Source organism: Poecilia reticulata, linkage group LG14 (assembly GCF_000633615.1).
Source record: "Poecilia reticulata strain Guanapo linkage group LG14, Guppy_female_1.0+MT, whole genome shotgun sequence".
In the NCBI taxonomy this organism is placed as follows: Eukaryota; Metazoa; Chordata; class Actinopteri; order Cyprinodontiformes; family Poeciliidae; genus Poecilia; species Poecilia reticulata.
The window spans coordinates 15,799,865-15,813,642 of NC_024344.1; the positions used below are offsets into that span (position 1 = coordinate 15,799,865).

A 13,778-nucleotide genomic window follows, 5' to 3' on the forward strand; every position below is an offset into this window, starting at 1 on the left:
ACATTTTGTTCATCAAAACAGTGAAAAATAATGCTAGTTTGTTTGAAAAGATCTCATAAAAGAAAACAGAATTTACAATGAATAAATACCATAGCATCAAAACATTTTACAATGTCATTTGAACCAATAGTTTCCCTGGTGGAGGCCACCTGTAATAGATATGAAAGGTAACAATGTGCAAAAATATGATTCTGAAATAGCCAGGATCGTAATTAGCTGTRTTACGAAGTCCCGAACTTACTTGCGGGTCGTGAACGCATCATTATTGGTGGCGCGTGAACCTGTGGAGCTTTCCTCKTTCCAAGGTACTGAACTGAAAAATAAACTGCTCATTTTCTCCTCGGTTACCTTACAAACTTTAGGTAAGAAGAGCAAGTTATATGTACAGTAATTACTTAAAACGATAAAGGATAATAAAAGTAAGCAGTTGCTATATTTCACACCTGTTACTAAGTTAAACAATCTTGCGAATGTAATTCGCTAGCATAACGTATAGCTCACGGTAATAATGTTACACTAAATCTTTGCTGAACTTGTAGAACGCTTAAAAACTGCTCAAAAAGTGGTAACTGAGTACTTTTCCGCATTGTGTTTGCATCAGTAATGTCCAACACACACYAGAGCTATCTGTAAAATAGTTTTTTTYCTGTTTATTCCTTCTTTGTTCTGCTAATATTGTCASCATCTGCTAGCRGAAAGAACAGCGGGATTTAGTGACCAAACATGAGGAGACAGGAACAGCAGCTGGAGAGACCAGCAACGGGTTTGTTAAAAAAATAAAATAAAATTCATTAAAAAGAGAAAAATACAACAAAAAAAAATTAGGTATTGTTCCAGGATATGTGAGATCTTTTTTATTTATTTTTTTATTTTTTTTATTTTTTTTTAAGTAACGTAGTTTGTACCAGATATGAAGAGATGTCATTTCACAAATGTACTTGCATGTATTGTATAGGTTTGCTTTCTTATTCTGAAAAAAAAAAAAAAATAGTGCAACTACATCCACCCCCATCCAATTGTCTTGGTTAAAATTGGTAAAAAAGTGTTTCCTTTGCTTTTTCTGTTAGTCTACCTGCCTTTGTCACTCTTTAACCAGAGGAAGAGAAACAGAATTCCTCTGAAATCTGTTCCTGGTGAAAATGAGTTCTTTGCACCAAGTGAATACATGGCCAGCACCAGTTCAGCTGCTAGTGTAGGCCCCTCAGGTGATCACGCTTCTGTCACTAGGTGGCGGCACATTCACAGAACATATTAACAATACCAGACTACCTTTGAGACGTTTTTAATCTCCTGGGATGTATTGTGTGTCTTTTCAGCTACGTATGAATGTTACCAGGCCTCAGATTCTTCTCCAAGTGCTCCTCAAAGCCATCTGTGGAACAGAAAAGGTGTCCCAGAGTCTGCTAAACCCCAGCAGTATGGCAACAGAGCTGCTCCTGGACCGTCTACAACGAGAACCTACGCACCCATAGCACATCCATACAAAGCCGGGGCCAACAGGTGCTTTTCAGTGACTCTCTGACCATCAGAATGTCTTGTGAAAACTTTTATGACACATCAAAAATCAAAGTAAAGCGGTATGCTAATGCTATATTCAGAAATGTATTTAGCTGCATTGCTTTCATAGGAAGAGAATCCCAAAAACTCATGTGGTTGTGAACAGTTCAAGTGTTTGAATAAAAGTGGGACAGTTTACAGAATGTTCAATACAATAACTTATGACAAGCAAATAAAGGCAACCCCTTTCATTCAAAAATAAGGAAACTTGCTTCTTTTTTTTAACCTTTAATTAAATTACTAAAATATCATTATTGTGTTGCTTCAGCTCCATGACGGGCCAGTCCAGCAATCCATCTGGACAATGGGTTTCGAGCTCCGGTGTCAGTCCCAGACATAGCCAAATTCAACATCCCTATGGCAACAAGAACCCCCAAAGCAAGCCAGCACAGCATGCAGGGTTCTCTCAGACGGCTCAGCAGTCGTCCAACAAACAAACCTTCCCTGCATGTCAGTTTTCCCAGCAGTCCAGACCTCTTCCTCCTCCTGAAGCTCCTCCGCCCAGCGTGCCGCTGGCCCGAGCTGCACAGCAACCTACCAAGTCCTGGACGTTTACTAATAGCTTTGAGCATCAAAATTCAAACTTTATCGCAAAAAAGAGTTCGAATCAACCTCCAACAGCTAAACCAACCAAAAAAGAGGTAAAAAGTTGCATATTCTGCATGCTACACGCATAAATCTCAAAATAATCATTTACAGTGCGCTATTTGGATTGTTTTGCTGTTTTCAGAAGGAAAGTGTTCCAGCGAAGCAGCCGATGGAAAACTCCCTGAGGATCCTGACCACAGTTATTAACGGAATGAGACACTGGAGCCAGTTTAAAGATAAAATTCCTTACTTGTTCGAGATATTTGGTTAGGGAATATAAAGTTCCTTCTGCTTACAGCTCATCTGCGATATTTCTAAACACCTTTAACTAGGCAAGTTGTGACTTTTCCCCACAGCCACTCTGGACTCTGCAGTCACTCTGGGGCGCTACGGAGCCAAGAGCTTTCTACTGAGAGACGGGAAGGACGTGCTGCAGTGTGTCTTCTATGAAAATGTGAGTTTGAAATCAAATGTAAACAAGCGCATCTCTGTTTGACTATATATTTAGTTAAGCTACGTTCAATATGACGGTTGTGGTGCAATTTATTTTAACCAAATGATGTAAAAAATATATGTTTACTTACAAATACATTCATAGCTCTTGCTCTTTTTAAAAACTGTTCATGTGACTAGCACATAACTCAAGTCTAGTAGTTATGCAGATGTTTAGTGTTTAGCAACTTATTCCTGGATTTCAGATTTTTATTTTTAAAAGTTTGTCATTTTCCTTTTATTTCGCAACTACTCTCTGCTTTGTCACAGAATCTCACTGAAATATACTGAAGTTTGTGGCTATGAGGCGTCATTGTCACCATTACAATAATTTTTATTAACATCTTCTCTCATCACTTCAAACTCAAAAACCTTCAGACAAAATAAACAGCACAATGAAATAGCCTTACTGTTTTTGTTTTTTCCTCCACTTGATGTCCTTCAGGAGCAGCTGCTGCCGCGCCTCATTCGAGGTCAGGTCCATCGCTGCGTCGGCAACTACGACCGCAGCAAAGACGTCCTGATATGCATGTCCGTTCGAGCCAGTCAGCCGTCGGAGCAGAGGAACGCTCTGGAAGCCGTCAAAGTGTCGGATGCAGAAATGAGAGCGCTGGTCAAGATACTCAGCGAAGTTTGAACACAAAATGGTGTAAAATACTGTTTGTCCAGCTTCTAGTGCCGATTATCTTACTACACTTGAAATAAGATTAAACTAGCTTGCAAGTAACTTCTGAGCAAGACAAGCTTGTTTTGAGTCAATTACTATTTAATGTTGATTAAAAAAAGAGTATTAGTTTCACTGGCAGATTTTTTCCACTCCCAAGATATTTTTCCTGCAGTGGAGCTAGTACCATTTTATCAACATTAAGATGTTAGTAACTTAAAACAAGCTCCTTTATCTTGCTGAAAACTTACTTGCAAGTCAGTTTAGTAGTTCTTAGAAAAAAAAACAATTTAAGAGTAAGTTTAATTGAGATTGTGTTTTAGCAGTGTGGTGGCTGTCGTCATCAGTCAACATTTGAGATTCATAAGAACATTTCTATATGCTCTAGTTTGTCGAAAAAGAAAGGTAGCTTTAACAAAAATATTATTTTTGTCGTTTTCCCTCAAGGTTGCAGCTTCCATACTTGTATTGTGTTAATATTTACACGTTCTCCTTTCCTGTTTCTAGAATTTTCTGTGATCAAATATAACGGAAAGTAAAGCGTCTGTTCTTTAGAAGTTATGAAATGCGTTTTATTACAAAAAAATGCCACAAAAACAACATATAAATTAATTGGGTTAAAACCTAAAACCAATCAGTTATGTGAAACTGAAAAACGGGGCAGTTAGGAATAAAGTGATATCAACAACAGTTAGTTTATTTACAGTCAAATTCCACAATGAAAAAAAAAAATCAACATATTTTCTCTACAAAACACTTTTTTTTTCCACCAGTGCTGAGACTTTACACATAATAAGGGAATGAGTCCAACGTCGCTCCCCCAGTCACGCACAGTATGAGGTTCAGTTCACTACTTACATTTCTAATTCCCATTAGCTTTGAAATATGGCAACAAAGTCACGTTAATCTTTCCATTTATGTCAGTATTGAAGCCCAAATTGGGAGTTATTTAAAGGTTTAGCCTGTTAGTAAAACTCTGAACAATAGCTGAATATGAATCTTCTTAAACACTCGTTGAAAATGGAGGTGGGGTGGGAAGAAATTGGCAGTGAACAGGAAGAGTTAATTGTGGATATTTTGTACCAGAACTTCAAAAGCGGAAACTGGATCATATTTCACACATCATTTCGAATCGTGTGCCAGCTTAAAAATGTAAAATCACCGAATTAAAAAAAAAAAAAAAAAAAGGATTCAGAGAATTAATGTTAGCTGAGCGTTGTAGCCGCTCCGCGAAGCAGCGTGAGCGATTCACCTCTTCAATAATTTGCAGAAGCGTTTCAGGGGGACAATTTAAAACAAGCGTGTCGCTCTCTTCGCGGCTGTTATCCTCAAGGATTCCAACACATCTTTTCTCCTTTCAGCATTTCTCCAAACTATGAATCACACACTGCATGAAGTACATAAAAACACCTTACCACCGAGAGGAAAAGTAGAAGAGAAAAAACACGTCACATGACACAACAGAATCCTCAGTTTTCAGCAGAGAGAGATCAATACCTGATAACTGTATGAAACTTGTCTTTGTTACTCAAAAGGCACAAGTTGGTCAGATCACATTGAAAATCTAGATCAGCTGTTCTACCATTAACAAAGCCCATCTTTTCATGCAGTTTTAGACACAATCCCTACATCTTCTGGCATTTTGCAACATTTTCTTTCCTGAATGAAAGTTTAGTATCGGGTGTCGTAGGCAGAGAAAACAAGCACATCACACAAACAAATCTGGAGAAGAGGGTGACCAAAACACGCAGTGTGTTCAACATCTTTTTATTATCATTTTTTTTTGTCTTTTTCCTTTATCTTATAACAACACCCCTCATTATGATTTTCCTCCTTTTGGGACAGGAAACTGATCTTTAAATTGTCCATTCAGTGGTTTTGACACTGCGTCTGCGATCCGTTTCTTTGTGTCAGGAACTGAACTCAGTCTTGGAAAGCTGAACGATGTTTTGACTCCCACTGGTCAATTCAAGTCCCAAGAGAAGAGGGCAAAAAGAAAAGAAAAACGTCCACATATCAAAGTTCTTACTTTAAAGAATGGTTTAGAACTTCAGAGTTCCCATGGATTTATTTACGACCAATTCACTTTAGAGACGACTCATTTAAGGTTCAAATGCCTCTGTCTGTACAATTTCCTTTAAATCCTTGAACTGTCCTTATTGCCTCTTCGTCAAGCTTTCGTAGTTCAAAAAAAAAAACTTGCACTGAAACATTAATGTGGCTGAAACCACAGAGCGTCATGCTTCCATTCGGAATGTTATATGCTTCCATTCAACAAAAACAAAACAGAAAGTTTGCTGTTTAAAAAGAATTTTAAATGACTACAATTTGAGTTCAGAACATTACAGAAGCAGGAAGACAGCATTTGTTTTTTGTTTTTTCCTTTATGTGTGTGTTTTCAGCTTCAGCGAAAACAGAGCTGGGCAGAGCTTCTCCCAGGAGCTTTGCTAGGTGTGTCTCCTCAGGACATCATGTCCCGGGACATGTAAAGTGGTCAAGAGTAAAAGAGGAAAAACGAGACGGAACTATAACAGAGTGGGCAGCGGGGTGGGGGACAGCTGCTCCTTCGGCGCGTATTTGGCAAAAAAGGGCAAGAAGACGGTGAGCATGACTCCGACGATAGCCAACATGTAGCCCCAGCCGATCTGGCACTCGCCAGCGTAGTAGATGTCAGCGTCTCCGCAGAAAGATCGGACCAGTGAGGAGTTAAGGCCAAAAGGGTACACCAGCAGACCAGTGGCCATGATGAACACTGCAGAGAGAGCAGAGGGGGAAAGGGAAAGTTAGCATGACCTACAAAAGAGAGGAAGAGCTTCACACAAAATGTGTTTCAAGGATAAAAGATGTTTGTTGCTCTGTGTCAAATATTTTGGATCTACTTCTCTGTACTTTGCAGAAGTCCATGTGTTATAAGTAGTTTACATTTCTAAATATATCTAGATTTTGTATATTTAGTCTTTCAACCAAAATATGAAGCCCAACGTTATTCATAGTTAGTAGATTGACAAGAAATGTGAGATTAACCAATAAGTTTGTTTCTAATAAGAAATAAAATGTAAAACAATGTAAAGGTAGTATCAAATTTTAAGAAAATTATTTTTTTTCTTCTCAGAAATCATTTGAAAAAATCTTTATTGACTGCTGAGGAGCTTTTTTTTAAGTTTCCACTGATAATGTTGAACATTCATATTTTGTGGTTGGAAGATCTCTGTGCCATCACACTAATCTGTATCTCGCTGGACAGATTCTCTGTTAGATATAGTCCATGGTATGGATAATTTTTGTCTTAACTGTACGTGTAACAAATATAATTTATTAAGATACTAAGTTAACTTACTTGTGATAGCTCATGTAGGGCCTTACATTTTAAGAAATAATTACCTACATTTTTGTTTTAACTTTCTTAATGTACAACGACTTTTATCCCCAAATGACTATGCAATATGACTAACTGCTATATCCACTAGTGCCCACTTGGTGGCAGTAGATGGCCTGCTTAATTTGCCAGTAGCAGACAGATCTTTGTTGCTTTAACAGCCAAAACAAAATGTTCACTGTTATTTAGATAAAAAAATAAATCTCAACCTTCCTTTTTTTAAATGTTTAAAAGTTTTCCTAAGCTGTTATTTCATTATATTGTGTTTTTTTTTTGGGGCAGGGGGGTTATGTATGTAAGTTAGTGAAGAAATGAACCCAGCTGTTGTAGAAATGGAGCCTTTTTAACCAGGACTGTGATCTGCTTCCTCAGACATTATCATCTGCACCCGCAGAGCCTGAGAGCAGCTCACGTTTTACAAACCGAGCCAAGTCTCCTGCTCCAAGCTGCCAAACATTTATTGACTGTGCTACAGACTGTCATGGAGGCTCTTAGTCATCCTGAGAACCGGCTGGGTTTCCATTACATTTCTAAGTACTTTCAGAACTGAAGAGCTAATGTTGCTGAAAAAACCGTGAACTTATGATAGTGAGGAACTTAAAAAGAAATACTACAAAGATTTCTTTCATCACTCTGTATTGATTTTGTCAGAGTTCTTTCGTTCAAAGGTAGCAGCTTTAAGCTCTGGGAGACTATTCATGCAATAGATGTATGAAGATCGAATCAATGGATACTGAGGACAGTAAACAGCTAGAGGTGATGCTCAAGGTACACTCCAGAAGCTTTGCTAGAGAAAAATGTGGGGAAGCACAAAAGTGGTATAAATCGATTAAGAAAAGTTATCTGTTGGGTGAGCTTTCAGTCTGCTGCAATATCTCTTAAAACAGAGTTTCTTTTTTTAAAGGGTAGCAGCTCGGTAGATATTGTTTTTCAAGCACCACTGTATTGGTGCACATTTTAAAACAGTACAACAACATGGACTTTTTCATTTGTAGCATCAAGTCATAAAAATTTAAATAAAATTCAAAAAATCCATTGTCACAACCTGTTTGGTTGAATGACGATGTGTTATTATGCAAATAAACACAACCCTAGAAACTGGGATCTCAGGAAGGTTTGGGGTTTTTCAAAATCCAATATGGCCGACTCGCACATAAAACGCAGTTTTCTCGAATTTTTGACTCATTGTTTCTCAATACCACTAAGGGACAAGGGTGTAAAGAAAATGGATGGATGGATGTTTCTCAATAAACCTTATGCTTAACTGTATAACATTTAGTAAAAATGTTTCTACAGAATCTGAAAGTACAACATGCACAGAAATATATTTCACAAATATATTTCTGAAACGCCAGTGATCAATGGATGGGTCCTGATGGAAATAGCAAGGGGTTTCTGTAAAAACTATTGTAAATAGCTTCTCTTGAGTAATCTACGTATGTGCAACTTTTATATTGCTAGTAGTCACAACAAATTAGTTTGTATACACCATGAACAATAACAAACAACTTTTCTATTGAAAACAAAGGAAGTACAACAAGTAGCACAGTGTGCGGTCCATGGTTCCTTAGACTTTGCTTTAGAGTCTTTCCTTTTAGCTCGGTGTATCAACCAAAACCACTATCTCACTGCCGTCTCCCTAGCTCTCCATGTTTTGTCTGTATTGTGTAACAAAAAGAAAATCAGGAGTGTACGAAAAATCAACAGAGGAATGAAATCACAACGGCCGACTCAAAGAAGCAGCAGCCAAGCAGAGTCATGGTCAGATCTTATCAGGCAGACCTGGACGGAGTTCAAGACGTTGTCTTGATCAGATATAAAAAAAATGTTTCTTAAGGTTGAAAGTATCTCTGCAAGCCTTTAACAAGAGAGTAGGGCTAAAAAAAAAAAAACAACTGGTAAAATCCACCACAAATCAAACGGATCAAGTTAATCAGCAAAAAAATCCCTGGGATGTTGGACATTGCTTTGACAGATATTAAAAGAAGCAAACTGGCTGACAGCCTGGATTTATTCTAAAGCGAATGGATAATGCAGAACAGTGTGACATGCACTTTGTGACAATCCTTCAATTAAGGCCAGGGAAACTGAAGCATCTGCGTAGCTGCCACCGCTGGGCGTACAGGCCTAATTTCTAAAGGATCTTACATGGCCCAGTGGCCTAATCTTAAGAGGAACGGCCAGCGCGCTTGAAGAGGCTGACATGACACGAAGACGCCACGCAGGGGGTCTGAAACCTGAACAGGCTCATCGCTCGTCCCACCAGGGCTTCCATCTAACATGGCAAAACGAATAACAAACCTCAGAGTCCGCTGACATACAGCAGACACCGCAGAGGACTGACTGGGCTTGTGTTAGCCACGGGAAGAAGAAGATGACTAGTTTTAGCAGGGGAAAAGAGAATTCACGTCGTTACGAGGCTCAGAAAGACTCAACAATTTATCATCAAACAAAGACAAGAAAAGTTCCTCATTTAGAAACAAATGTGGGACTGTGAAAAGCTAGCACTGCAGCAAACAACACGAAAGGAAGCAGTGAGCTGCTTAATCATTTGTTTCCCCAAATTAACAGCCTGCGTACGTGAGAAAAGAAGAGAGCGATAAGGAAAAGCACTCATGACGATCAGATCAACAATTTGTTTTAGTCATGGCTGCATAAGGAGGTCAGATTAATGTCTCGTAAGCCAGTGAATAATGTAGACGTTTCAAAGTTAAATGGGGATCCACGCAGGTTTCACCCAACTCAAATGGTAAGACATGATTTTTTTAAAGATGCATTTCCCCCATTGATAGCTGGAGACAGTTCCAGTCAGAAGCACACATCAATTTGGGGGCTTTTTATGATTCCAAACCATTTTTTTAAAATCAGGGTGGACTCTCAGCATCAGATAAAAGAGAAATATTTACACTTCTAACGAACAACACGTGTAAAATTTAGCTTTCGGTCATAATGATAGGAAGTATTTTCAGAAGAAAAGAATAGATTGGATGTTCCAGTTGGTCAATGATTCCCAAAGATGTCCAAACTGGTTTTGGGATGGATATAGCACGCTAACTTTAAACCCCATTTCAAAATGCCAATTCAATTAGCTCCACCAATTTAAGATTAAGAGTTGGCAAATAAAGCTAGAGTAATGCAAGAAATTTCAAATGTGTGTGGCTCAAGTTCACCCTGCTACATTCAATAGCCGTGGATTTAATAGTTTCTTGGTTGTGGACTTTTTTTCACATGTTCCTCAAAGGCCGGAGAGGAATTTTTGGTTTCTTCTCCTCGTTGGGTAAATGTGGTGTAATGGGCGTGTCCCGGACAAAGACAGCACAAAAGGAAAACAAAATCAAATAAATCAGAACAAGAAACACAGAACTACTTTGCAAAGAGTCACTTTTACCAGCTTAATGAGCCGAATTAACCTTGAATCTTGTTCTCAGCGGTGTAGCAAGAAATGGAAAGCAGCTCGCCGACATGGCAAAATGGGCTCGCAGCAGTGAAAACGAGAGAAAGAGATTGAATGGGATTGTGGAGCAGGAAGGTGTGTGATAACCTGGCATCCAAGCGTGACAGCGAATCACTTTCATCCCAGACCTCTAACACAGAAATCACTGGCTCAGTTTATTACAAAAACTAAGACGATCACAGGAGTACTCGCACGCTGCGTTTTCGCGAGTTCGGCCGTGGAAATCTGTGATCTGCTGCTGTCGAAAATGTCTGAAATCCAATACGGCGTAATCTCATACCTTCAGTCGTCTTCGGTTTTATTCTCCGCGGTGAATAGAAATCTATTGTGCGAGCATCAAAGATCCATTCAGCGACTCAGATTCTGCTTTGGATCAAACTCTGTGGCTCCTCCGCTGCCATCGTTACCGGCCCCTTTAGCTATAGGGACKGTTGAATTGTGCTCGGAATAAGCTTGGTGACTTTCCTACAGCGAAAGCAGGACATTTTTTAAGTTAAGCAGTGCTGCTGCTTTTGTCTGTTAGTTTTCTCCTTTTGGGGGAAAAAAGAGCCCAGAGACAGCAGAGGGGTTTCAAAACAGGTGAAAATGTTTCATGTTGTATTAGGTCATGCACCAACACAAAGTAGCAGATAATGATAAAGTGAATGGAAGTCCTCCTGTTTTCACTATTTTTATATAAACTCTGATATACAAAAAATAAAATTTTGTACAGCTGGTTGCTTATTRCAGATTTGGGTTGGACTTTTTAGGTCTGGTCTGAAATCTACATCCACGAACAGCCATTGCAACTCTTTTTCTGTCACCTGGGCAACCGCTAATCCTGCTTTTTACAAACAACAAACAGCAGTTTTAAGCAATCACATGGAAGAAAGGTTGTCTGGTGAGGTTGGACCAAAACTGAATGTTTTGCTCGACACTGTGATAGAAAACGAACACCACATTATCCTGAAAACACAATCAACAGAGTAAAACACGGTGCAATGCCTTTTTTCCCACCAGGGACAGAAAAGCTGGTCAGGTTTTATCTGAATCGGGACTAAACACAAAATCATGCCACACTTTTCATCAAACTTTGTAATTTTTTTATAAAAAGATGTCATTGTCGTTCCACTTCATACGTACCACTTTATTTAGGTAATTCCACAAAAAAAAAAAAAAAAAAAGGCAAAACACAATGTTTAACATTTTTACAAGGCACAGCTAGGTTTGATCCTGAAATGGTCCAAACAGAAAGGCAGGCTGACCGTCGGATGGAGACCAGCTCCGCTCAGATGACGATAATCAAACAAACACCAGGTGAATCGTGTACAGAATCACTTGTATCTACATAGAGMGCAGCGAAAAACAAACTTCTTCCCTGGCGGCCGCTCAAACGGAAACATCTTCGGGTGAAGTTCACTTCAAAGACACATGAAAGAGAGCAAACGTTTTTACYGAGGCCTCACCTAAACCGGAAAGGCATTTGATGTCACATTATCTCGCGTCGCAGAGACATCGACAYAAACCGGCAGAGAGAGAGAGAGAGAAAAAAATAACCCAAACACACACATTATTATTCGCTGTAGTGCCTCTTCAGATTCAMAAAAACAACTAAATGATGCTGATAAGTATTGATTTTTCCGGACAAAGCGTTTCTTGTGCGTTTGGCAGGAAGCATGCTGTGCTGCACGTAAGGCGGCAGAGAAATGAAGCCCAATTACACATGCAGGTCTGAAGCTGCAGCTCAGAACCGCCGCTCAGTTGCAGTCTCCATCTTGCTCTTCCTCGTCATCTCGGCCCTTCTCTTTCTGCGCGAGTCAGCACTTCCAGGGGGACGGAACAGGTGGACKTKGCGGTCCCAAATGTAGATAATAATATCCCAGATTGGTCCAAGCCTGGTGATGTAAGTTTAGAGGTGATTTACGACAACAGCCCGGGGGCAATAAACCCAGACTGTGACCCAGATACACACACCTTCACAACTGTCACACAGTCCTATAACGATGTCCTCATATAGAGAAATATGCAGCTGAARCCAGATATTTACGTAAGCTGCATAGAAAGACGCTCTTGTTTTCTGCTGCTTGAATGCTTTAGATTTTTCTTTTATTTACTTCAGAATTAGAGTTTGTAGACATTTTGTGAGGGTTTAATCAAGTTGCATTTTAAAAGCATACCAAGCTGTGGCATCATCGTATGGGCTTTACCAAATTGTTTGGAGTCGTTGTACCTTTTAGCCAATTATGTCAATTCACAAAGTCATCCAACATTTCCCTTTCTGCATTCTGGTATTTAATATTTAGAAATGGACGTAACTGTCCCGAATAAGGAAATGGTTTTGTCTGATTCAATGTCAGACAGTGACAAAAATAGGTTACATGTTTTTCTATACACTGTATGTAAATATCTKGTCTCAACTGTAGTCCCAAAAGGCCTTAATTAGTCACCGAGTATATTCGCGGGAGATGTGTCACAGTTCCCACAATAAAAGCAAAACAAAGGGACAGCAAATTACTGCGGCGGGCCTCTGGGAGACTATCTCTTCCCTGGCCACACGCAAGGAGGATTTCCATTCTCCTCTCAATCTACAGGAAAATGGAAACGGGGCTCTGCCTTTGACTTTCCAGCCAACTTCCAGTTAGATAGCAGGGAGAAGGAAGCAGAGGCCAGACTCGTACAGGGAGGCGACGGGGCTTTAAGGAGAAGCAACAAAATGCGAGTCTCCTCTGCGAAGACGATAAAAAAAACGAGCCGGAGCAACACGCGGCGCCACGCGCAGACAACGACAGATGGCCCACCGCAGTCTCTACACAGCCGCACGCGCGGCGGGTTTATCTTGACCCCTTCGCTGCACTCGCAGTGAGGAATTGCGGCGCGGAGGACGAAAGTTTTCGGGAGTGCCGAACTTTGGCGGCGATGAATCTCCGGGCCGTCGGCTGGGAGCTGGCGGAGCATGGACACAAAACGGCGGGGACTCCGTCCCAACGCGATGAGCCGTGCAGCATGTCTGCATACAGGCGTGTTGATAATTAAGCTCGGCGCGCCTCTGGGAAATTATGCTAATGACGTTCCTGAAACAACCTACATATCTGGAAACATTTGGCTTAAGGTGCTCTGGCGTCGAGCAGCAAGTCAGGCACGACTGCGTGGCATATGTTTAGGTCCAGGAAGRGAAGACRGAGTGTAAATGAAAGCATTGGGTTCGTTTATAATAATACACCAAATTTACTCGTTTGTATCCTTCAGGCACAGTGCAGGTAGGCAGCCAACACACTTATAATAATCATGTTATAGTAATTTCGCTATTTAATTCTATTTCTAGACATTTTTTTTTTCCCAGGATGAAATTAAGATTATGATTTTAACAAGCGACTTTTATAATTCAAAGTAAAAKAACTTGTTGCATAGTTTTTCTCTAATCCACATAAGGTCATAATTCTACACCATGATACTGCCACCACCGGCCTTCACAGTAGAATCAGCGTTCTGTAGTTTAAAGGCCTCGTATTGATTCACAATATGTTGTTTTACCTGATTAGCTTGTTCTTCAATAATTGTTTAAAATGGTGAGTTTAAATGCCTCCATTTCTCCTTGTTAGACGTCATTGAGCTCTTTAGATGAACTCTAATTAGAGACATTAGGAAAAATAATAATTAAAATAAAAAAT

At 39.8% G+C, this 13,778-nt stretch overlaps 2 protein-coding genes across 5 annotated transcripts in view; one reads left to right on the forward strand and one right to left on the reverse strand.

The window, feature by feature from the left end:
• Nucleotides 1–275: 275 nt before the first annotated feature.
• On the forward strand, nucleotides 276–3,858 carry spata22 (spermatogenesis associated 22). Of its 4 annotated transcripts, none has more exons than XM_008428040.1 (8): nucleotides 276–362; nucleotides 693–763; nucleotides 1,068–1,205; nucleotides 1,317–1,500; nucleotides 1,826–2,198; nucleotides 2,288–2,411; nucleotides 2,502–2,599; nucleotides 3,083–3,858. In XM_008428040.1, the coding sequence occupies exons 2-8, from the start codon at nucleotides 724–726 to the stop codon at nucleotides 3,272–3,274; spliced, it is 1,149 nt and encodes a 382-aa protein (XP_008426262.1). In that variant the 5' UTR covers nucleotides 276–362; nucleotides 693–723; the 3' UTR covers nucleotides 3,275–3,858. The 4 variants fall into 4 exon arrangements, with proteins under 4 accessions (XP_008426262.1, XP_008426261.1, XP_017164195.1 ...); XM_008428039.1 differs by having other exon boundaries at nucleotides 287–362; nucleotides 683–763; XM_017308706.1 differs by having other exon boundaries at nucleotides 287–362; nucleotides 683–763; nucleotides 2,291–2,411.
• Nucleotides 3,859–3,977: 119 nt separating this feature from the next.
• Nucleotides 3,978–13,778, reverse strand: part of lhfpl7 (LHFPL tetraspan subfamily member 7) — a 132,559-nt gene continuing 122,758 nt past the window's right edge. Inside the window, exon 3 of the mRNA XM_008428042.2 lies at nucleotides 3,978–6,053. Coding sequence (XP_008426264.1) covers nucleotides 5,827–6,053 — 227 coding nt within the window. The 3' untranslated portion in view covers nucleotides 3,978–5,826. The remainder of the gene's footprint in view (nucleotides 6,054–13,778) is intronic.

Excerpts from the sequence above, each read along its gene's own strand:
- spata22 (XM_008428040.1), top strand. The coding sequence starts at position 724 with ATGAGGAGACAGGAACAGCAGCTGGAGAGACCAGCAACGG. Across the intron at positions 764-1,067 it reads GCTGGAGAGACCAGCAACGG|TCTACCTGCCTTTGTCACTC; the intron begins GTTTGTTAAAAA and ends TTTTTCTGTTAG. Across the intron at positions 1,501-1,825 it reads TACAAAGCCGGGGCCAACAG|CTCCATGACGGGCCAGTCCA; the intron begins GTGCTTTTCAGT and ends GTGTTGCTTCAG.